Source organism: Trichechus manatus, unplaced genomic scaffold (assembly GCF_000243295.1).
Source record: "Trichechus manatus latirostris isolate Lorelei unplaced genomic scaffold, TriManLat1.0 scaffold00074, whole genome shotgun sequence".
NCBI classification, from domain to species: Eukaryota; Metazoa; Chordata; class Mammalia; order Sirenia; family Trichechidae; genus Trichechus; species Trichechus manatus.
The window spans coordinates 8,343,561-8,368,384 of NW_004444010.1; the positions used below are offsets into that span (position 1 = coordinate 8,343,561).

General features: G+C 36.2%; 1 protein-coding gene across 3 annotated transcripts in view; it reads left to right on the plus strand.

The window, feature by feature from the left end:
- DDX4 (DEAD-box helicase 4) overlaps positions 1–21,277 on the plus strand; it is a 113,555-nt gene extending 92,278 nt beyond the window's left edge. For all 3 annotated transcript variants that reach the window (XM_004380473.2, XM_004380475.2, XM_004380474.1), the window contains 8 exons: positions 648–802; positions 5,314–5,443; positions 6,855–7,021; positions 11,363–11,508; positions 17,975–18,074; positions 18,869–19,139; positions 19,295–19,405; positions 20,959–21,277. In XM_004380473.2, coding sequence (XP_004380530.1) covers positions 648–802; positions 5,314–5,443; positions 6,855–7,021; positions 11,363–11,508; positions 17,975–18,074; positions 18,869–19,139; positions 19,295–19,405; positions 20,959–21,036 — 1,158 coding nt within the window. In that variant the 3' untranslated portion in view covers positions 21,037–21,277. The remainder of the gene's footprint in view (positions 1–647; positions 803–5,313; positions 5,444–6,854; positions 7,022–11,362; positions 11,509–17,974; positions 18,075–18,868; positions 19,140–19,294; positions 19,406–20,958) is intronic.
- The last annotated feature ends 3,547 nt before the right edge of the window (positions 21,278–24,824 follow it).

The window sequence follows — 24,824 nt, forward strand, 5'->3', positions numbered from 1 at the left end:
GCAGTTGGTTCATACTATTTTAGCCTTTAATCAACCTCCGTGATAGAGTTGAAGGGAAATAGGCAAGTTGAATAGTACAGTTGCTGATGAGTGACTTTAAACATGGTTTTGGAGGTAGATTTCAGTGTCATATTTGTCTAAATGAGAAAACCATAGCACAGAATTTCTCTTGCCAGATGTAACTTCAATAAGGGTGATGTGTTTAGTAATCTAAATGAATAACTTCCCAATTTTTGCTCTGCCTGTGGACCACTTTGGTCATGCATGCTAACTAATAATTTTATTACTACTCCAAGAGGAGTCATTTAGAATAATTGCTAGATGGCAGTGATTTGTGTCAAATTATATTTCCCTTTTAAATAGGTTAATTTTGTTGATCTATTTAGAATGTGTGAATTTTTTTTAAAGAAACTAAAAAATACTTTCATAGGTAGATTAATTTTATAAAACTTTTTATATTGTACAATGTGAGCATTGAGACCTAAATGCTAAAAACTCATTGAAGTAAAAATTTTCATTTCTCATCTTAAATTTACGAGCAAGACAGGAGAAGAATCTAAAGGCTATAAGGGCACGAGGAATATTTTTCCATAGGGAAAAAGATGACACATTATAAAAATGTGTAAATTATGCAATTTAACCTCTAGGCAGCTTTTCTCTTGCCAATTTTGGCTCACATGATGCGTGATGGAATAACTGCCAGTCGTTTTAAAGAGCTGCAGGAACCAGAGTGTATTATTGTAGCACCAACTCGAGAACTGATCAACCAGATCTATTTGGAAGCCAGAAAATTTTCTTTTGGGTAAGTACATCTAGATTGTCACTGACAAAAAAAAATTCTTTTAAAGAGATTTTTCTCATCTGTTTTGGGAAGAACTCAGTAATAATATACTCACATAATTAGCGTTACTTAATTAAAGTATACTTTTTCATATCTTGCTTATGAGATAACTTGATCTTTTATTTTAAAAATATGCTTATTAAAAGTTGATAATAATAGAGGTAGAAAGAAAATAATGTATTGATATGTTTTCTGGTTATTTTTTATGCATGTTTAAAAAATGAACTTAGAGTGTTCTAATTATTCTCTGTTCTTTTACACATAACTTCATAATATGGGAGACTGCTTATTGCATAATCAGACCTAATTTTTAACAGCTTTAAAATTGTTCATGTCTATGAGTCCTCTTTATTTCCCTATTTTGGGGCAGTTAAGTTGTTGCTAATTTGGGGTTATTATAAGTTAAACTGTGATGAACATCTTGATACATAAAATTTTTGTATTTTTGTTTTTTTAGTATTTTCTAAGAATAAATGATTATAAGTTTTAATGTTAAAGGGTATGAACTTATTTTAAAGCTTTCACCAGTTTACATTTTTGCCACCAGTGTATGAGAATGACAGTTTCACTATACCCTTTGCCAGTATTTGGTATGTATTAGTTATCTGTTGCTGCTTAACAAATTCTTCAGAACTTTGTTGCTGAAGACAATAATCATTATCTCACAGTTTCTAGAGGTCAGGAATTATGTAAGAGCTTAGCTGAGTGGTTCTGGCTTAGGGTTTCTCATGAAATTGCAGACAAGATCTGTCGGCTAGGATTGCAGTCATCTGAAGGCGTGACTGGGCCTCTCCATGAGGATGCTTGAATGTCGCCAGGAAATGGCAATTGGCCTCTCCTAGATTGAATGACAACTGAGATAGAGCAAGGAGGGGGCTGCAATGGCTTTTATGAAATAGTCTCAGAAGTCCCACATTGTCACTTCTGCCATCTTATGTTTATTAGATCCAACTCACTAAATCTAAATCCTCCCACTTGCAAATGGTAGCTGTTTTTAATTAACAGCGTATCTTGGAGGTCATGCTTGATCTAGAACTGTAGTTCCTTCTTTTTATAAATGTATAGTATTTCTTTGAATGGGTATACTGTAATTTAAGTCCTCTATTGGTAGACAATTAGGTAGTTTTCAATCTTTTGATACTAAAAATAATGGTGGTAATAAATATCCTTGGATATTCATCTTTGCCCATTTGTGGAAACACATCTAAAGGGTAAATTTCTAGATGTGAATTTATTGGGACAAAGGATAAATTTTAAAATTTAAACAGAGACTTTAAAATTGCAAAAGAGTTTATATCAATTTACCCTCTTGAGTGCCAGTTTCCCTAAAGCCTGGCTAGCATGGTATTATCACACTTGGGGGAAACGTCATCTTTGTCTTCATTTGCCTTCTGTTTTAAAGTAATGTTGAACTTCTTTAATATTTAAAAGCTATTTGTATTTTTTAGGAACTATTTGTTCATGTCTTTGGCCTATTTGTGTGTGTGTGTGTGTGTGCGCGCGTGTGTGTGTGGGGGGGGGATGCTGTTTTTCATAGTTTTTGAAGATCCCTTTATCAGGTTGCAAAATATTTTCTCCCAGTTTGTCTTTTTTTTTTTTTTAAATTAACATCCTGCATTTATATGGCACGTTTGTCACAGTTTATCCTGTATTGATAGATTACTATTAACTAAAAGCCATAGTTTACATTAAGGTTCACTCTTTGTGTTGTACAGTCTTATGAGTTTTGACAAATGCATAATGTCATATGTCTACCATTATAACATCATACAGAATAGCATGCCCTGTGTTCCACGTATTCATTCTTCCTCCTTTTCCCTGAGCCCCTGGCAACCACTGTTCATTTTACTGTCTCTGTAGTTTCACCTTTCCCAAAATGTCATATATTTGGAATCATACTGTATGTAGCTTTTCCAGACTCACTTATTTCACTTAGCAGTATGTATTTAAGGTTCTTCCATGTCTTTTTGTAGCTTGATAGCTCATTTCTTTTTATAGCTGAATAATACTCCACTGTATGGTTGTACTACAGTTTTTCTGTTTACCTACTGAAGGACATCTTGGTTGCTTCCAGTTTGTGGCAATTAAAAATAAAACTGCTGTAAATATTCATGTGCAGGTTTTTATGTGGACATGTGTTAACTCCTTTAGGTAAATATCTAGGCATGCGATTGCTAGATTGTGTGGTAAGTCTGTTTAGCTTCGTAAGGAACTGCCAAACTATCCTCCAAAGTGACTGTACCGTTTTGTTGTATTCCCACCAACAGTGGATGAGAGTTCTGGTTACTCTACATCTTCAACAGCATTTGGTATTGTCAGTGTTTTGGGTTTTAGCCATTTTAATAGGTATGTGTTAGTAATCTCTTTATTGCTTTTCTTTGCAATTTCCTAATGACATATGATGTTGTAACCATCCTTTCATATGCTTATTTGCCATCTGTATATCTTCTTGTGGTGAGGCATCTGTTTGGATCTTTTGACCATTTTTTTATTGGCTCTGTTAGTTTTCTAACTGTTGGTTTTAAGAGTTCTTTGTGTATTTGGATACAAGTCCTTTATCAGATGGCAATATTTTCTCCTAGTCTGTGGCTTGTCTTTTCATTGTCTTAACAGTGTCTTTCACAGAGCGTACCTGGGATGAATTGCACTTGGTCATGGTGTATAATCCTTTTTATACACTGTTGGGTTTGATTTGCTAGCATTTTGTTGAGAATTTTTACATCTCTGTTCATGAGAGATACTGGTCTGTAATCTTCCTTCCTAGTAATGGCTCTGTCTAGTTTTAGTGTTAGAGTAATGCTCGCCTGATACGATGAGTTAGAAAGTGTTCCCTCCTCTTCTATTTTTTGGACGAGTTTGAGAATAATTGGTATTAATTCTTTAAATGTTTGGTAGAATTCACCAGTGAAATCATCTGGGCCTGATGTTTTCTGTTTTGGAAAGTAACTAATTTTTGGTTCAATTTCTTTCATAGATGTAGGCCTGTTTAGATTATCTATTCCTCCTTGTGTCAGTTTTGGTAAATTGTGTCTTTCAAGGAATTGGTCCATTTCATCTAAGTTATCAAATTTGTGGGCATAGAATTGTTCATGTATTCATTAACCTTTTAATGTCCATGGGATCACTTGTGATGGCCCCTTTCATTTCTAATACTAGTAATTTGTATCTTCTTTCTTTTCTAGGCTAGCCTGTGTAGAAGTTTTGCCTTTGGACAATTTTATTGATCTTTTCAAAGAACCAGCTTTTGGTTTGGTTGGCTTTCTCTACTTCTGTTTCCTCTTTCATTGATTTCTGCATTGATTTGTATTACTTCTTTTCTTCTGCTTACTTTGGATTTAATTTGCTCCCTTTTTTGAATTTCCTAAGGTGGAAACTTAGATTTCATTTTCATTTTAGTTTGAAGTATTTTAAAATTTCTCTTGAGACTTCTTTGACTCGTGCTATGTATAAATGTGTTGCTTAATCTCTAAATATTTTGAGATAGTCATATTTCTGTTACTGATTTCAAGTTTAATTTCAAGGTAGTATGAGAGCAGATTTTGTATGATTTCTAATAATTTAAATTTGTTAAGGTGTGTTTTACGGCTCAGGACGTGGTCTGTCTTGGTGAATGTTCAGTGTGAGCTTGAGTCTTTTAGTGCTGACTGACTTGTGATCTTCACAAGTGCTTCAGAGCTTTTTAAAAAAATTTCACTTCTTAGCTGAAACAGAAAGGCTCGAGGGGGTTGCAGCTGGATATTTCACTTCCTCCAGGTCCAAGGCTAAAGGGGGTTGGAGTTGGGTAATTCCCTTCCCCCCACGGAGGCTAGAGGGGGCTGGAATTGGTTCCATCCCACCATGCCAGTTATGCTCCAATAAAGACCACGTTGGTTAGCCTCTAGTAAAGTAATTCCCTGTGGGGGCAGGTTGTTGTTAAGGAGAACCAAGCACTATTTCAAAATGGTTACTTTTCCTGTCCCGTAAGAAGCACAGAAGCATGAGGGGATTTTTCGCAGAGCTTCACAGTAAGAAACTGGTGGGGCACCTAGGGGTAAAACTCAGGAAAATATGAGGGCCTCCCCTAAGACTGGGCCCTCAGGATTTATCATCTCTTAGCCTAGTACATGCTTAATCTCCGGTTGGTTACTCTTCTTTAAGTGTTTCTACCTGATGCTGGATTTAGCTGAAATAGTTTCTGCTCTCTGTAAGCAGTGATTCTCTGTATCAGCCTGCCTGTTTTCCAGCTTTTGGAGTAGTAGTTTGCCCTGCGACCTCAATTCTTTGATGGATCTAAGAAGAGTAGTTGATTTTTACTTTTTCAGTTTTTTTCTTGTTGTGTAGTTGTCATTTGTTTTTGACTTCTTTCTGGGAAGAATTTTTTTTTAGGTAATTATGTTCATTTTTTCCTTATGGATTTTGTTTTGTATCTTGTTAGAAACAAGTGCCTAATTTTCAGATAGCTAGAAAATGATAATTATTTTTCTTGTCAATAGGACTTGTGTAAGAGCTGTTGTTATCTATGGGGGAACCCAGTTGGGACATTCAATTCGACAGATAGTACAAGGCTGTAATGTATTATGTGCTACACCTGGGAGACTGATGGATATCATAGGTAAAGAAAAGGTAGGCTCTAGAGTGATAAGAAAATTGTGGGATTGATTAATAATTTTTTGATATGGGAAAGGGGAAGAATGGGATAAGAAAGAAAGGTACTATTAACATTTGTTAGAGCACCGTTTATATGTTAGACCCCATCAGATTCTTTGAATAAATTCTCAAAATAATCCCACCAGGAGATAATGAATATTTTCCCTTTTATACTTGAGAAAACAAACTTAGTGAGATTACCTGATTTAATTAATTACCTCAGTTAACTCTAGTAAGGGATAGAGCTAGGGTTAGATTCTGGATGCCTGATTCCAGAATCCATATTCTTTGTCTTATGCCGCATAGCACTGAGAGAAAATGCAATAAAGACTTTTACCTAGTTTCATATATGCTTTGATAAAGTAGTTGTTTTTTCCTGGAAAAAGTTTCTGTGGTATCAGTAATTTTGTCTCCTGTTTAATCATGGGAGTGATGTTAACTAGGCTTGTTAATTTTTTCTGAGTCTTTAAGAAGAGATTTTTTTAGGTCTTCTAATTTAGGTAGTAACATACCAGATTATTTATTACATCCTTAAATCCATACTTTAAGTTCACTTTAAATGAACCTTACTTGATTTTTTTAGGCCCTTGTCTAAGGGATTACTCAAACATGCTCTTTTTGTATAAGGCATCTTTATTAGGATACTCATTAAGAGTATACAGAGAAATCTACCTTGCTATCTCAGTGAACATCTTCCATGGTGGATCCAAAGTCACTTATCTTCTTTTTGTAAACGTGTGCTTCTATTTATAGCAGTAAGTGTTTGTGCAGAGGTAAGAGAAGTTTCCTAGTTGTTCCTGAGTGACTAGAGAATGGACAATATATTAAGGGTGTGAAGGGGTTAGAAAAAATTTATCAGTTATAGACACTTGAATATATCATACTGTTAGGAGATTTTGTTTCTTACATTAAAGCATCTGATTTTATCAGATAACACAGTCTAGATCTATAGTGTCCAAAACGGTAGCCGCTAGGTACATGTGGCTATTTAAATTAAAAATAATATAAAATTAAAAGTTCAGTTCCTCAGTCACACTAGCCACATTTCAAATGCTTAACAGTTACATCTGACTAGTCGATACCATGTTGGTCAGTGCAGATACAGAACTTTTATTGTCGTTGCAGAGAGCACTATTGTGTATTGCCGATCTAGGTGTTTTGGTTTCTTTCAGCCTTAATTTTAAAAAGTCTTATAGCATTAGAGAAAATTGAGAACTCAAATCAACAATAATACTATTATCTAAGCATAATAATTCTCATCATTTTTTACATTGATTACTAGTTTTTGACCTTTAAAGAATATTTTGATAGTTGGATTTGTAGAGAATAGTTTAATGTATTAACTAGTATGCATTTTCTGTTCTAACCCTTGAAAATATTCTGAAAGATTGGTCTCAAACAAGTCAAATATTTAGTTTTGGATGAAGCTGATCGCATGCTGGATATGGGTTTTGGGCCAGAAATGAAGAAGTTAATTTCCTGCCCAGGAATGCCATCGAAGGAACAGCGTCAAACTCTTATGTTTAGTGCAACTTTTCCAGAGGAAATTCAAAGGTAAATTTTTTTCTTCTTAAACATAATTTGGGTATATACATAAATACCTTTATGAAAGGTGAAGCAATGTGAATATCCTGTTTTCAATAGATTTATTTTTTAAAAAGATTTTAACATAGATATTTTAAAAAAAATGTATTCCTAAAACATTTTATCAGTTTGTAATTGTGTTTCTTCTTTATTCCTGGTTTACATTAGCATCACATGTTGTTAAAAATGTGTGTATCTACATCTACTCCTCACTTACAGACTATCTTTTTATCTGACATTCGCATTTACGACAATAGTAAAAAAAATCTACTATCTGACTATTTTTAGCATTAACAAGGCAGCGGCATGGCAGCAATGACTGAGGAGTATTCCCCCCACCCCTCAACAGCCTCCAGGAAGCTGGGCCACGCTGCGCAGAGTCCTCTACTCCCTCCTGCCAGAAGGGTGTTGCATCCAGCTGCTGCATGGGGCTGGCCTCCAGGCAGACTGTGCAAGCAGTACTGAGCCAGCCGGCACCTGTTCTGGGTTCCCAGCTCCTATGAAACCTGAGGTCCAGCAGCTCATAATTGTTGTGGGCTGGGAAGGGAGGAAAGAGAGAAAAGAAAGAGGCATTGGGGAGGGTGTTTGGAAGAAATGTGTGTGAGTTAATGACCAAACTGGGCCTGAAGCCCCCGCCTCAGTAGGGCCACGTGCACGGCCAGGCTCGCAGCACCCTCGCAGGAAGCCCTGAGCCTTGGTGACTTGCCAGGCCCAGAGGGCAGAGCATGCTTCTGGATCATGAACACAGGGCTTGCAAGAGTGGAGATGGAGCCCTGGAGGTGGCCGCACGAGGAAGTCTGACCCAGCACAGGAGAACAGTGAAGCCGTTAAGCCTTGGGCCCTTCAGTCATACCTGGCTTTATCTAGTTTTGTCTCCTCCAAGCCTCCTCCTCCATGGAGGAAGGAATAATCCATAACTGGACTTGTCACAGTGATGAGCACATCAGTAAACCTTAGCTGTTATTAATTCTATAATCACATTTTTTAAATAAAAAAAGTCAGACAAATGGATGGTCTGAAAACAGAAGAAAAAATCCATTTTTACATAACGCCAATTTTTGTGTAATGACGTGGTCTTCGGAACCTAACCGTGTCAATAAGTGAGGAGTGTATGTATTTATATGCATATAACTATATACGTATATACCAAAAAAACCAAATTTGTTACTACTGAGTTGATTCTGACTCATAGCGACCCTGTCGTGACCCTATAGAACAGAGTAGAACTGCCCCATAGGGTTTCCAAGGAGCGGCTGGTGGATTTAGATTGCTGACTTTTTGGTTAGCAGCCTGAGCTCTTAACCACTGCGCCACCAGAGCATACATATATTTACATTATGCATATATATTTCTGCTTCTCTCACCATGGTGAGTTCCTCTGGGTCTAGAGAAATATTTTTGTCTTTGTAGCAAGTATCTAGCTCTGATATAATAAGTGCTTGCTAAATGAAGTTATTTTTATTATTATGGCTTCTCTTCAAACCTAAATTTACAGAGCTTGGGAGAATTGGGCCTTGGGTAGAAAATTCACATACCAATTGTTGACAGATTTGAGAATCATACTATACCATGTGGTCTGGTGAATTCAGAGATTAAGAATAACACATCCCTGATAGGATGGTGTCTCCTCTTCTTGCCTGCTGGTCACTTGGCACAGGAAACCTTAAGTGCCTAGGCAGCAACTGTGGAATATTGTTCAGTAGGACTCTTGGCTATTTTCTTTATTGTAAGTGTTTTCTCTTTGGGAACCGGGACCTCTAAATCTGCAGAACCTAGTGTTGTCAGCAGGCTGGGAAGCATGGATTTCCCTACTGGGCCACTGGGAGTGATAATAAGTGAGACACTTTTGCTTCCATCCCTTGGCCAGACCCATGCACCATATAAAGATCTCTGTTTCAAAGAGCATACTGCGTCCTGTAGGATGATGCCCCGTTGTTACAGATTGAATTGTGTTCCCCAAAAATGTGTGTCAGCTTGGCTAGACCATGATTCCCAGTATTGTGTGATGGTCTACAATTTTGTCATCTGATGGCGATTTTCCTACATGTTGTAAATCTTACGTCTATGATGTTGATGAGGTGGGATTAGAGGCAGTTACGTTAATGAGGCAGGACTCAATCTACAAGATTAGGTTGTGTCTAAGTCAATCCCTTTGGAGATATAAAAGACAGAAGCGAGCAGAGAGGACGGGGGACCTCATACGAGCAAGAAAGGAACACTGGGAGCAGAGCGTGTCCTTTGGACCAGAAGTTCCTGCATGAGAAGCTCCTAGACCAGGGGAAGATTGATGATAAGGACCTTCTTTCAGAGCCAACAGACAAAGCCTTCCCCTACAGCTGGCACCCTGAGTTTGGACTTCTAGCCTTCTAGACTGTGAGAATAAATTTCTTTTTGTTAAAGCCATCCACTTGTGGTCTTTCTCTTACAGCAGCACTGGATAACTGAGACACCCATCGCCTCCAAGCTAGCCATGTTCCTTCAGCTGACTGTTTCAGTGTTCTGTCAGGCTGACAGCTTCTGGGTGGTATGGATCCCATGGTTATGGGCCAGCTTGCTTGCTGCTTCAAACTTGGAAGACTTTTCTAAGTAGGCATCATTTAATCTATTCCCTGCCACTGTGTCTTGTGAAAGATACTATAAAACCACTTTGCACACTTCTTGGAATTTAGTTAAGTTTTCATTGTTGTAACACCAGATTGTAATTATTTTATATCTAACTATATCCTATTGCATCTCACATACTTTGGACATGTTATCAGGAGGGATCAGTCCTTGGAGAAGGACATCATGCTTGGTAAAGTAGAGGGTCAGTGAAAAAGAGGAACGCCCTCAACGAAATGGATTGACGCAGTGGCTGCAACAGTGGGCTCAAGCATAATGATTGTGAGGATGGCGCAGGACCAGGCAGTGTTTTGTTCTGTTGTACGTAGGGTTGCTGTGAGTCGGAACTGACTCAGTGGCACTTAACAACAACACCTTACTTGATGTTGTATAAAAACTTCAGAGGCAGACACCATCATGTTCATCCTTGTACTCCCAGTACTTTGTACCCCTGAATATTTTAGTGAATGAAAAGGGTGATGAATAATTAAGAATTTCAGATGATTTCAAGGTGTGTGCCTATGTGAGAAGGTGCTTGACTTTAGAAGGAGGTATATAAAGAAGGTTTTTCTTTTGTGGGAAGACAGCAGGTGAGGTGAAGGAAGGAGTGTTTTGTTAAGATCCTGGATATGCTGAGTTTGAGCTGTTTTCATAACATTCTGTCAGGCAGCTAGAAAATAAGGGAGAAAGGAGCCCTGGTGGCACAAACGGTTAAGCGCTCAGCTGCAAACCGAAAGGTTAGAGATTTGAACCTACCCAGTGACTCTGCTGGGAGAAAGACCTAGTGATTTGCTCCCATAAAAATTACAGCCTAGAAAATCCTGTGGGGCAGTTCTTTGTCATGAGAGATCACTATGAGTTGAAATTGATTCGACGCTACCTAACAACAATTTAGGGGAGAGAAGGAGGATCGAAGGTTGATTTGGGCCTTCCCTGTTACCCCTATAAACTCAGCTCTGTAATTGGTGATTTTTTTCCCCATGTTTCTGGATGATCTAAAGCAGGGCTTCTTAGTTGTACGCTGTTGATGAGTTATGTTTGTCAAAATGTTGATTCCCTCAATCTTTGGAGTGGGCATGCACAGCCTGGTACGGCCTGTCCCATACATTCTTTACCTCTTATCCTATTTGTTTGCCCATTTGTGCTATACAGATATCATTTTCTATGTGTGTCATGACGTGAAAAGCACTGACCTACTATGATTTTCTAATTGTTCCTTTGAAGTATAGTAATTTAATAGGTGTTACTTTCAGAAAATGCCACCTAGTAATAATATACGCAAAAGCAATGAATAAAGAAAATAATTTGTATGTACATAAAAGCAGTGAATGAAGAACAGCATTTGTGCCATAGGCTTGCATTTCAGTTTTTAATAAAATTTCCTGTTTGTTGAAGTCTCATACTTTATTTCAGCACAATTTTTATTCTATACAAATTTTATATAGTTTTGGATCACTAGGAAATCCTCTTGAAATTACTGTCTCTGTATTTGACACCTCTTTACTGGTAGTTATGTATTTAGCAAAACCTTAACATTTTGTACTTATTTTTAAAAATAATACTTGGATGATATAAGTAACCACCTTATCTTATTATAGGTGTTGTAATCACTTTCTAATTAACACTGAAGTAACACTTGCAGGAATTCAGTAAACATTGTGAGTATTAATGGAGGAGGATAAGTTAAGGAATAATCTTTTGTCTTTCAAGGTTGGCTGGGGAGTTTTTAAAGTCGAATTATTTATTTGTTGCTGTTGGACAAGTGGGTGGAGCATGTAGAGATGTTCAGCAGACCATTCTCCAAGTTGGCCAGTACTCAAAAAGAGAAAAACTTGTCGAAATTCTACGAAACATAGGTATCTTTATATTGATATAATTATTTCTTGTTATGATTCTGATTTTTTTAAATGACTAATTTTTTATCATTACTAGTTTTATTAACTGTAGCCTGACACTTCCATGAAACTTTTCTTAACATTACACAGGAAACAGTAAATAAAAAAAAAAAAATGCGAAAACTTCAGTGTATAAAGAAAGAGGTAGGATTAAATAGTACAGCGATATAGTAGTTTAGGTTTCTGGTGCATTCTTTTATGCTACATCTGTAAGGGAAAATGAAGAAGAGAAAATAAAATTGCTAATACTGTAGAAGTTCTTATGAGAAGTTTTTAAAAACTGCAAGTCCAAGTTAATTACTTCATTCAGTAATTTTTATGTGGACACACTTAAACAAGGTTTGAAGTAATATTTCATGGTCTTATGGCTTATAGTACTGAGACAAATTTTATTTTAATTATTTGAATAATCTCTTGCCAGTAATCTCAAAAGGAGATTCCTCAGCTCATTTAGAATTCTTAGGGGACAGCTGAGAGGTAGTATGATTGCTGTTGAGATTCCTGGCAAAGATCAAGATGGAGCAAAAAACAAACTGTCTTAATGTTGTCTGCAGTAATAACCAAAGAATAAGGAAATGATTTTAAAAGGAACAATGCCTGAATCAGTGACCTTAAAGCAGGCCAACAGCTTAGTAAACATTCAGTGAAAGTTCATAAAACAAATGTAGCTCAGGCAGGTATGCACGGAACTACGGAAAATGGGGCTAAAATAGTTATGTGTTGTGATCAAATGACAGTTTTAAAAAATGACTAATGAATTGTTTGGTGTGAGTTTTAATAAGTTTATTTCTTCTTCCTCTAAAGCTCTTTTCTAAAAGGTTTTATGATCCAATTGTCTGTGTAAATTGTGTATAAATGTACTAGTTCTTTCTCCTTCATAAATTTTGGTGAAAATAAGAATTTGAGACTTAGTTATAACAGTATTTAGCTAAAAACTATTACAGCAGAATTATTTTTTCTTTTGGAAAATTGGAGCTTGAGAAATTTTAATAGTTTGCTTCATCAAATGTTTCAAAATATATATTAATGACATATAAAATCAAAATAATAATAATTGTTGGCCACATACTGTTCTAATTGTTTTCCATGTGAATACATTTAATTATCAAAACAACCTTATAAGTGGTGGTGTTATGCCCATTTTAGGGATGAGGAAACTGAAATACAGGGAGGTCAAGTAACTTGCTGAGTATAAACTGAAGCAGAAAAAAAATTTAAAAAACACTATAGTTTTGCTGAAGTTAGAGTGTCTTTCTAGTGTAATCATCTTTCAAACTTTTGTATATGAATTTGTGGAATAAAGTTCATTTTGAGAATAATCCTAAGGAAGAGAGTTTTTCAAAAGTACTGGTTGAAAGATCAGTGTATGAGCACTATTGGTATACTTCTGTGTTATTTTAACTGTGTTAAATTTTTATAAGTTTAGGATTCATAGTTCTAGTAATTGTTTCCTTCTACTTTAAATGGAATATCGGTCTGGTAAATCCTCAAATTTTGTATATATTTTTGTTCATGTAATTTATCTCCTTTTCTGCTGTCTAGCTTAACTCCACTAGCTGTTTTCTCTTTGCCTTTAAAATGCATAGATTTGATTACTTCAGAGTAGTATAACTAATTACATCTTTATTATTTTAATTTTTTTAAATAAACAACTGTTAGAAATTTTATTTAGCTCGCTAATTACCCAGGGCACCAGTAAAATGTTACAGTCAGTTCAAAAGAGAATTCAAAGAACACTTACATATAGTCTACCAGCAGTGCTAAAATTAATTTACAAATTAATGTAAAACTGGTCAATATCCACAAGGCAGTGATCAATTATGTTTCAGAGAAAACTTTATTTGCATTTCTGTTGAAAAGAATTATTTTAATGGCTATCCTTTGCTTACTACGGAGTTATACAATAAGAAAGACAATAAAAAGCACAGATAACCCCAAAGGGTTATCTTTTTGTTCAAGTCTTTCACAATTTTTCCTGGCAGCCTATATTTCCTTGTGATCATAATAATCTCAGAGGTAATTCTTGATCACAAATAAAGGCTGGTCTCATTATATTTGGCCTGTTTATTTGCATAGGTGCAGTAAGAGTGTTCATTAACAATCTAGGCCTCCTTGAATTTGTTTTCCAAATCTAGAGCCATAACATTCAACATTTACTAAAGTCGCAAAATTAATTTTTCTTACTGTTTTCAGAAGGAATCTCAGATTGGATTTTTAAAAGACTCTATTTACTATCCCAACAATAGAAAACTAAGCCTGAGAAATCTCTCCTGCAGATTTCATCTGTAATACCTAGAAATTTGAGTGAATTTCTTTTCTTCCTGAGGTCCCCCAAATTCCCTAGGGTTCCTGGCCTGCCAGGAAGTGGCCTTCCTTACGGCCTCTGAGACTGGGCCCTGTAAGTAAGGTACCACGCGCATTTACTTGGGAGGTCTTTGTAGGCGTTTGCTCCATAAAGAAAGCCAACCTTGTTCCTTAAAAGTGTCTGATCCTACCTTCTGTACTATACTCAAATATGACATTCTAGTTAAGACATTAGTTGCACAGTCAATTTATCCAATGATAACCTAGTAAAAAGGGGAGGACAGATTATTATTGAACTGATACAGATAACTATATTACCATGAAAAGTAAGGAGACTTAGTAAGAGTTTCTGAATTTAGGGTGGGTTGTATGTCAGTGAGAAATGAGATCAGATACTATTTAAAAATGTTTCCTTTTAGTTTACAAAAGTAGAGTTATAAAAACAGCGTGGGGGCAATGTCTGACCTCTTCTAACTTTACAAAGGGGAAGGAAAATCAAGATCAACAGCCCAAGGTCAGACACGCCTCCTCTCTCCACCACCTTTACCAATTCTGACACCAGCTGACCCTCCCATGGCACTCTCTACTTCTCTGCTGGGTTTAGTAGTTCATTGCAGTGGCCACACAGAACTCACAGACAATACTTAACAATTACGAGGTTTACTAGGGAAGTTTAACAGGTTACAGTTCAGGTTCGCGAATGTTCAGGATACAGTTCTTCCCTCAGGACAGCCTCTTCCCAGCCATGCTCACTTGTATGCCTCTCTCTGACCCTTGGCCTCTGCCCTGCTCAGACAAGTGTTACAAAGCTCTTTTAGCTCTGCCAATAAGTGCCCAGAGGCACCCTACTCCACCAGTAAGCCTCCACCCAAAGGCACTCAACTTAATTGCTCCATGAGCCAGGAAGCCCACTGCACCATCTTCTGCTGATCTCTCTTGCTGGTCTCTCCTGCTGCTCTTTCTTGCCACTGCTTCTCACTGTCTTCAGTGTTACAGTTCTCTTCCTGGGTCCAGCAGCTTCTCGCCACAGGCATCCTGGGTTCAAAGGATGTGTTTATCCACTCCTGGCTGTTCTTCCTCTGTAGTAGTGTGATCCTCTCTCTGCCCTGGAATTGGCTCTCTTTTAAGGCAAAACTGATGACCAGTCCCCTTGGTGGGCCACAGTTGCCTTATTTGCACAGTCCTACTCAATCACTTGGGTGGGAGTTACAAGATCATGGCTAGAAAGGCCACATAAAAGCGATCCATCACACCATAAAGAGTCTACTAAATTGGTATGGGTTTCAGATAGCTTAAGAAAATAGAACATTTAAATAACATCAACGGTATTCCAAATGACCACAATAAAATTTCCCGTATCAATTCATCCAGTCCTTATGTAATTGTTTCATTGGATCTGTTAGCAATCTACTTTCATGATACCATCTGCTTCTAGACTAAAAAGAGTTCTAGAGATCTGCTCAGTCTACTGATATGGTTCAGTCTTAGAAAGGTAAAAGCAAAAGAGTTGTCAGAGGAGAGTCAACACTTGATTAGTATAGGATCATGGATGCCTGAGAAATAATATTTGGTATTACTTTATTAAAGTGATGATACAAAGCATCTAAAAATAAATGTAGATAGTGACATGGTTGTAAAACAAAACAAAAAAACCATAGCTCTTTCGTAAATGAGGAACATTTGTTCTTTGCTCCCCCCCCCACCTTAAATAAAGACAGTAAAGTCAACAGAATCTTTACTTTCTAGGCTGATTACACAGAAGGTGAAGAATAACCTTTCATATTATGGGTGAAGGCAGTAAACAGTAAATCAAGAAAGTCAATTCCACTTATATTTAGTGAACTTTGCTAATATGTTAGCATATTTCATAGTTTATTTTCAGACTTGGGTCTTACAAAAGCAAATAAAGTTCACTTTCCAAGTTTTGTCCTTCATTGTGCTTTGTCATATTTTGAAACAAACTGACATTTTACTTGAGGACTAAGTGGGTCCCTAATACCCACTCAAAAGGTCCATGAGGTAAATATATATATATATATATGATTTATTTTAATATGCAATACTTTAAAAATTTCTCAGTTTTAATTTTTAATATGGTAAACATCAGTAGTTATAACCCATATAATAATAACTCTTCGGGATCATAATAATTTTTTAAGAGTTTAAAGGAGCCCACAAACCAAAAAGTTCTGAGAGTCCCCGCTTTAGGAAAAAACTACTCTTTTTCCCCAGAAAAACAAAAGCACAGTTTGTATTTCTCTGTCACTATCACACCTAGTATATACTGTCTTAGCCATTTATAGAGGGGAGGAGGACCTTGTGACAGGTTTGGAACTACTACCAGTTGGCAGGGAGTGGACAATTGAGAAATAACTGTACACAAGCGTTTTAGCAGATTACCAGAGCTCATGAACTTTCTACACGATTTTCTACACCGCACACATCCCTTTTACGCTTTGTTAATTAACATGATTCAAAGACAATAGCCTCTCTATAGCATACACCAATTACTAGAGAAGGGTGAGTGAAAATGAGGAAAACTCAATGAGATGGAGTGACACAATAGTTTCAGTAGTGGACTCATATCAAAGATCATGAAGATGGTGCAGGACCAGGCATTTTTTCATTCTGTTATACGTAAGGTTGCCATGAGTCAGAGCAGACTTGATGGCAACTAACAGCAACAATAACAACATTGATTACAGTCTTCCCCATCTCAGTTTATGGTAGTTCCAGTCTTCAGGTTACTTAGGCACAAAATCTTGGAGTCATCCTTGATTTTTTTTTTCTTTAACTTCATGTCTGATAACGTTAACAAAATCCTTTGACTCTATCATCAAAGTATATCCAGAATCCAGTAACTGCTCAGTGAAAACAAAGATCACATCATATCACTTCTCAAAATCCAATGGCTTCCCTTCTCAGAGTAAAGTTCTTTCAGTGGTCTTCAAGGTTCTATATGCTATGGCCTCCATACTGTGCCTAGCCACACATTCCTCATTACTGTTCCTTACCTGTGCCTCCTGGCCTTTGTACTTGCTTTTCCTCTTCTCAGAATGTAGTGGCCACATGGGGCCCTCTTTTCTTTTTTTTTTTGAGCACATCAAGAACACTCATGCCTGAGAGCCGTTGCACTCATTTTCTCTGCCTTTTCCCACATATCTGCATAGCTGACTCTTTTGCTTTATTCATATCTCTGTTCAGATATTAATCTGCTAATTAGAGAAGTTACCCTATCTAAAATAACCTTCTCTGAATCCTTTATCCTGTTGAATTTTTCCTTTTTAGGACTTGGTACATAATATTTGTTCATTTCCCTCCCCACAGTGAGAGCAGGGGCTTTGTTTTACTGCTGTATTTCCAACATCTAGAAGCGTGACTGGCATCTAGTAAGCACTAAATATTTGTTGAATAAATGAATGAAGTGAGCTTATGGGAGGATGGGGGGAGATCCTGTTATGAACACTAGCACATTTTTTTTAATTAAGGCTATGGATTCTCGTCTTTTCTAACATTTTGTAGGAAAATCTCCTTTGTAGAAAAATTGCTGGTCCATGCTTGAATTTCTACTAGTTAAATACTTCAATAAATATTTCTTAATGAGCTAAGACCCTGGGATAAGACAATCATTTAGTTTTCTTCATATGTAAGATACTTCAGAGACGTAGGGGATTGAATTAAGAGGTAATGTTAGAACGTGGAATATTACCTTGGGTAATCAGGCAGAATGATGGATTGGTTTATCCTGGGAGGTGGAGAGCAAAGGCATTTATAGAGGGAAGGAAGACCCCGAGACAGATTTGGAACTACTAACAGTTGGCAAGTAGATATCATTTGCCTTTTTCTAAGTTTCTACTTTCCTGGTGTTGGCCTGGGAAAGGGACAGACGAGTGAACTTTTTAGTCCTTAAACTAGGAAAACAGTCTTTATCTCTTTATCTTTGACATTCAACCATTCAGGAAATATTTGAGTCCTTATTACAAACCAGGCCTGGCTATGGGTACTGGGAGTACAATGGTGGACAGGGCAAGGTTTCCTGCTTCTCCCCACAACCCCCCCTTTTTTTTTCCTTTTCTTAATTTTAATGTTTGAATTTTAATCATTGTGTTTTATTGTTTTGTAGGTGATGAAAGAACTATGGTCTTCGTTGAAACTAAGAAAAAAGCAGATTTTATTGCAACCTTTCTTTGTCAAGAAAAAATATCAACTACAAGTATTCATGGGTGAGTAGATTTAATGTGATTTCCTAGTGGAAAAATTGCTTCTATTTGGCATTTGTTAAGAAGTACCAGTATATGTGACTAATATGATATAGTCCTAGGATTAGGATTCAGATTCTCTCAAGATCAAAACTGTTATTGTGCACCTTCATTCTTAGTTTTTAAGCACTAAGTGGCAGGGATAGGGGAGTTAACGGTCTGCCTTAGACTCCTCATCATCAGGAGGGTAACTGCTAAAGAGATCTCACTTAAGAATCTCTTTGGTTCTTAGATCTAAGTTTTTTCCGTGCTGAATCCAGTCTTTTGGATGCCTTGACTTTTTTTTTATTGGTGTGCTTAAAAATGTCATATTAAAACAACTGTATTGATACTTCACTAGTGGATCTAAAATATTAATTACTGAATTGTAGAATTCTGAAATTATACTTTTAAAAAATACTTATTTTTTGAGAAAACATTCTAATCAAGTATTTGTATATTTTTTGTCAAGACTGGAAGACATAGAGATTGTTAATAGGTAGGAGTTGATGTTTATCATACTTGAATTTGTATTCTGGCTCTACATATTAGCTGTTACCTCTTCTACCAAAACAAAACAAATAAACAAACAAAAACCTCGAAGTATTATTATGAGGATTAAATAAGATTATGGCTTGAAAGGATTTAGGATAATACTTGGTATGTAAGAAGTAGGCATTAATGTTAAATGTCACTGTTTTTGCTGTTATTAAAAAGAAATTGTATGTTGAACTTTAATAATTCTCTTTAATGGTTTCTTTACTTTCTTTTTCTCCAAGTGATCGGGAACAGAGAGAGAGGGAGCAAGCTCTTGGCGATTTTCGCTGTGGAAAGTGCCCAGTTCTTGTTGCCACATCAGTAGCTGCCAGAGGCCTGGATATTGAAAATGTTCAACATGTTATCAATTTTGATCTTCCTTCTGCCATTGATGAATATGTTCATCGAATTGGGCGTACTGGTCGTTGTGGGAATACTGGCAGAGCTGTTTCCTTTTTTGATCCTGAATCAGATAGCCATATAGCACAACCTCTGGTGAAAGTACTGTCAGATGTAAGTTTTAAATTTTAAAAACTGACTGGATAGTGTTTTTACCTTATCATTGAAAGTAGACATTTATGCATATGTATGTTCAGGAAAAGTAAATTGTTCCAGTCGTAGAGACTGTATTATGCATGTTGTATATGAAATTATTATTATTTTTTAAGGCACAACAGGATGTCCCTGCTTGGTTGGAAGAAATTGCCTTTAGTACATACGTTCCTGGCTTCAGTGGTAGTACAAGAGGAAATGTCTTTGCATCAGTTGATACTCGAAAGGTTAGTTTAGGGTGAAAATTCAGATCTTGGCTTCCAGTTAATTTTTATAAATGTTGTGCTTAACATTGTTAAGTAGCTATAATAGTCAATAATTTATCTAAACCATTATTTTCATTCCTGGAAAGTAGCTACTTGAATATTTCTTTAAAATTTCATGTATAGATGTATATTTTGAAGCCCTGGTGATACAGTGGTTAAGAGCTATGGCTGCTAACCAAAAGGTTGGCAGTTCGAATCCACCAGCTGCTACTTGGAAACCCTATGGGGCAGTTCTATTCTGTCCTATACGGTCGCTATAGGGTTGCTACGAGTCAGAATTGACTTGATGGCAGCAGGTTTGGTTTATGCATATTTTGGTTTTAAAGATGAGGAATTAACTTTAAGACTTATGTGTAAGCATCCTCCCTTCCCAAATTTGCTGGCATTTAAAATTCTGATCTGAGATCTTCTGAAATTTTATATAGGAATACTTTTTTTTTGGAATTCTGATTATTGTTAACTAAGATAAAATATTGGAGCCATTGGGCTCTCAATCTTTTTTCTTTATTGTACTTTGGTGAAAGTTTACAGAGCAAATTAGTTTCCCATTCAATAGTTTATAAATAAAGCATTTCATGACCTTAGTTTCATTCTCCACAATATGTCAGCACTCTCTCCACTTCCACCCTGATATCCCCATTTTCTTTTGTCCTGATTTTCTGTCCCTTCCTGCCTTCTCATCTTTGCTTTTGGGCAGATAATGCCCTTTTGATCTCGTGTAATTGTTCTAAGGAGTACGTTCCTCTCAGGTGTTACTGTTTATCTTATGTGCTTGTCTATTGTTTGGCTGGGACGTGGTCTCCAGGAATGACTTCCTTTCCAGGTCAGAACAGTGTCTTAGGGCCATAGTCTGAGGGGTTTCTCCAGTCTCTGTTAGACCAGCAAGCCTGGTCTTTTTTGTGAATTTGATTTTTTGTTCTACAATTTTCTGCTGCTCTGTTCAGGACCCTCTGTTGTGATCCCAGTAAGAGTAGTTGGTAGTAGTATCCGGACACCATCTAGTTCTGGTCTCAGGGTTGTGTAGGCTGTGGTTCATGTGGTCCATTAGTCCTTCGGACTAATTGCTCCCTTAAGTCTTTGGTCTCCATCCCTCTCCCTCACTCTGGGTAGGAAGAGACCAGTAGTCATATCTTAAATAGTGGAACGCAAGCTTTTAAGACCGCAGGTGCTACTCACCAAAGTAGGATGCAGAACGTTGTCTTTATGTACTATGTTGTGCCAATTGATGTAGAATGAAGTTCTTTCTATATTTAAGGAAGACATGGAGAACTTGAGGGTCCCCTCCCCATATTTGCTTTAGGGTAAAATGTTGACCGTTTGGTCTCATATAGATGATTTTTTAAAGGAGCACAGTATTCAACAGGCAATATTGTTTATTTTATGAGCCAATCTGTTATTTAGCTGAAAAATGACCCCTGGGTATGGTTTCAGTACAAAATTTATAAAGGGTATCTCAGGGTGATAATTTAAGGCTGTTTTAATGTTTCTTTCTTTCTTTTTTAAAGAATTACCAGGGCAAGAGCACTTTGAACACAGCAGGATTTTCTTCTTCACAAACTCCCAATCCAGTAGATGACGAGTCATGGGATTAAAGCTAAAACAACATTCAAGTTTGTGGTACAGTTTTACTGCAGACAAGAAAATAGTTTTGATTTTTGAGTTTTTAACAGAAGTGTGAAACCTGAGACTCTTATATCTCCTGTCCTTCTGTTCTCACTCCCACCCTTAAAAAGAAATCCTTACTGACTAGTTATGTGAAATGCTAAAAGTTACAACATTGCAGTTGCTGATACAAATGCTGTTAACTGGAAAGATTAAAGCATTCTAAATGTCTTGCTTATTTCTAGTGTATTCTTCGGGGGTTTTAGACATGTTGCATGTCTAAATGCAAAGTCTTAGTATAGTGTTTATTGATCCTATAAAATGAGCAATAGGGTATGATACACTTTTGGTTAGAAATTATTCTGTCTCATTTTTAGTTAAAAGGAGCCTTTAAAGCAATATTGTGTCACCATAATTTGATAACATGATTTCCATGAAATAGTGAAAGACCTAAGCTTTTCAGGGTGATTTTGATTTTACATCATCAGATATGTGATGAAAATGGTTAAATGTTTGCAATGTGAGCTCTGTACTCAATAACATAACAAATGTTTGTTTTTATAATATACACTTTCCTTGAAAATAAAGACTGAAACACATTTTTCCCTAAATCTTCTAACAGCACTTTTGATTTTTCTTTGTTACGTATTATAGTTCTCAACACTTATATTTTGAGATTTTTATTTTATTGCATTGTGGAACCAATGTTGTGAACAAAACTCTTAGATGAATACTAATGCATAATATACAGATGTGAAATTAAAAATCATTCTTAGAACACAAACTCATTTTCCAGCAAAACAAAGGTGTTGACTCTTGCCATAATTTTTTGATCCATACTTTCATGAATGAACACTGTTGTGTTTATTCACCATTATATGTCTTGATCTTACCATGTTTGGAAAATAAGAGGTAATAAATTGTTAAATGAATGAATCAAAACATTAAGACATAAAACAAGTGAAGGGTAAATATTGGGGAGACAAAAATGATCAATTTTTGAGTGTATATTACTGTTCACCTAAAATATCCAAAGCAACATGCCTCTAAAATATATCTTGTTATAGGAATTTAGTTGATAAATGAAGTATCACAAATGAGGAAGAGTATTCAACAGATGTTTGGATAACTGGTTATAAGCCTACCCTATGCCATGTTCAAATTTAATTTAATGTGAATCATAAAAAAAAACTACAAAAAAATAGAATTAACAAACTGGAAGAACGTAATTGATGTCACTGAACTGTGCGTGTATAAATTTTTGAAATGGTCGAGAAGGAAGAGCGTTGACATGTCATGGGGTTGTTAACCAATGTCATAAAACACTGTGTACTGACTGTTTAATGAGAAAATATTTGTTCTGTAAACCTTCACCTGAAGTACAATAAGTAAATTAATAATAATAAAAGAGAATAGCTTAGCATTCAAAAAAAAAAAAAGAATTGAAAACCATCCAACAATAGCCAAAGTATACATTCTTTTCCAACACACATGGAACATTCTCCGGAATAGACCACATTTTAGGCCACAAAGCAACCCTCAGTAAAATCCAAAACACTGAAATAATACAAAGCATTTTCTCTGATCAAAACACCATGAAAGTAGAAATCAATAACAAGAAGAGAAAGGGAAAAAAAACCCAGATACATGGAAACTGAATAACACCTTGCTTAAAAACTACTGGGTAATAGAAGAAAGAAATCAAAGATGGAATAAAAAAATTCATAGAAATCAAACGAAGAAAAACACATTATACTAAAAACCATTAGGACACAGCAAAAGCAGTACTCAGAGGTTGATTTATAGCAATAAACATACACATTAAAGAAGAAGGGCCAAAATCAAAGCATTAGCCTTACAACTGGAAAAAATAGAGAACAGCAAAAGAAGCCTACAGTCACCAGCAGAAAGGAAATAAAGATCAGAGCAGAAATAAATGAAATAGAGAACAGAAAAACAATAGAAACAACAGGAGCAAAAGTTGGTTCTTTGAGAAGATCAATAAAATTAAATCATTGGCCAAAATGACCCAAATAAACTAGAGGGGGACATTACAACAGACCCAACTGAAATAAAAAGGATCATAACAGAATACTATAAAAAATTCTACTGCAACAAATTTGAGAACCTAAAGGAAATGGACAAATTACTTAACTAACACAAATTGAGGTAGAAAATCTGAACAGACCCAACAATAGAAGAAATTTAAAAGGTAATAAAACACCCAACAAGAGAAAGCCCTGGCCCAGACAGCTTCGCTGGAGAATTCTACCAAACATTGAGAGCTCACACCATTACTATTCAAAACTATTTCTGAGCAGAGAGAAGGAAGGAATACACCTGAATTCATTCTGTGAAGCCAGGATAACCCTGATACCAAAGCCAGGCAAAGACACCACAAAAAAAAAAAATTATAGTCCAGTATCTCTCACAAATGTAGATGCAGAAATACTCAATTCTAGCCAATAGAATTTAACATCATATCAAAAAAACAATGCACCACGACCAAGTAAGTGGGATTCATACCAGGTATGCAAGGATGGTTCAATGTTAGAAAATCAATATCCAACACATAAATAGAACTAAAGAACCATATGATCATACCTATCGATGCAGAAAAGGTATTTGATAATGTTCAACACACATTCCTGATAAACTCTCAATAAAACAGGAATAGAAGCAAAATTCCTCAACATAATGAAGGGCATATATACAAAACCAACAGCCAACATTATTCTCAATGGAGAGAAGCTGAAGACAAGACAAGGATGCCCTTTATCACCACTCCTATTCAACATTGTGCTGGAAGTCCTAGCTAGAGCAATAAGGCAAGAAAAAGAAGGGCATCCAGATTGGAAAGGAAGAAGTAAAACTATCCATATTTGCAGATGATATGATCCTATAAATAGAAAACCCTGTAAAGATTCCACAAGAAAACTACTGGAACTAATAGATTCAGCAGAGTAGCAGGATACAAGATCAACATACAAAAATCAGATGGATTCCTATACACCAACAAAGAGAACTTCAAAAAGGAAATCAGGAAAACAATACCATTTAGAAGAGCCCCTGAAAAGATAAAATACTTAGGAGTAAATCCAACCAGGGATGTAAAAGACCTGTACAAAAAAAACTACAAAACACTACTGCAAGAAACCAAAAGAGACCTATGTAAATGGACAGACAATACCATGTCAGTAATGCAAAGGAAAGCATTATTGAAGAACAAAGTAGGGGGCGACACACTACCTGATCTCAGAACTTACTATACAGCAAGGGTAGTCAAAACAATCTTGTTACTGGTTCAATGACAGACACATAGACCAATGTAACATAATCGAGAACCCAGATGTAAATCCATCCATCTGTAGTCAGCTGATCTTTGACAAAGGGCCAAAGACCATTAAGTGGGGGAAAAGATGGTCTCTTTAACAAATGGCGGTGACAAAACTGGATGTTCATCTGTAAAAAAATGAAACAGGACCCATACCTCACACCATACACAAAAATGGATCAAAGACCTAACGTAATACAAAACCTAAAGCTATAAAGATCATGGAAGAAAAAATAGGGACAATACTAGGGACCCTAATATATAGCATAAATGGAATACAAACCATAACCAACAATGCAGAAACACCAGAAGATAGAAGATAAAATAGATAACTGGAAGCTTCTAAATATTAAACATTTATGCTCATCAAAAGACTTCACCAGAGAGTGAAAAAGAGAACTCACAGACTGGGAAAAAATTTTTGGCTATGACATACGTGACAAG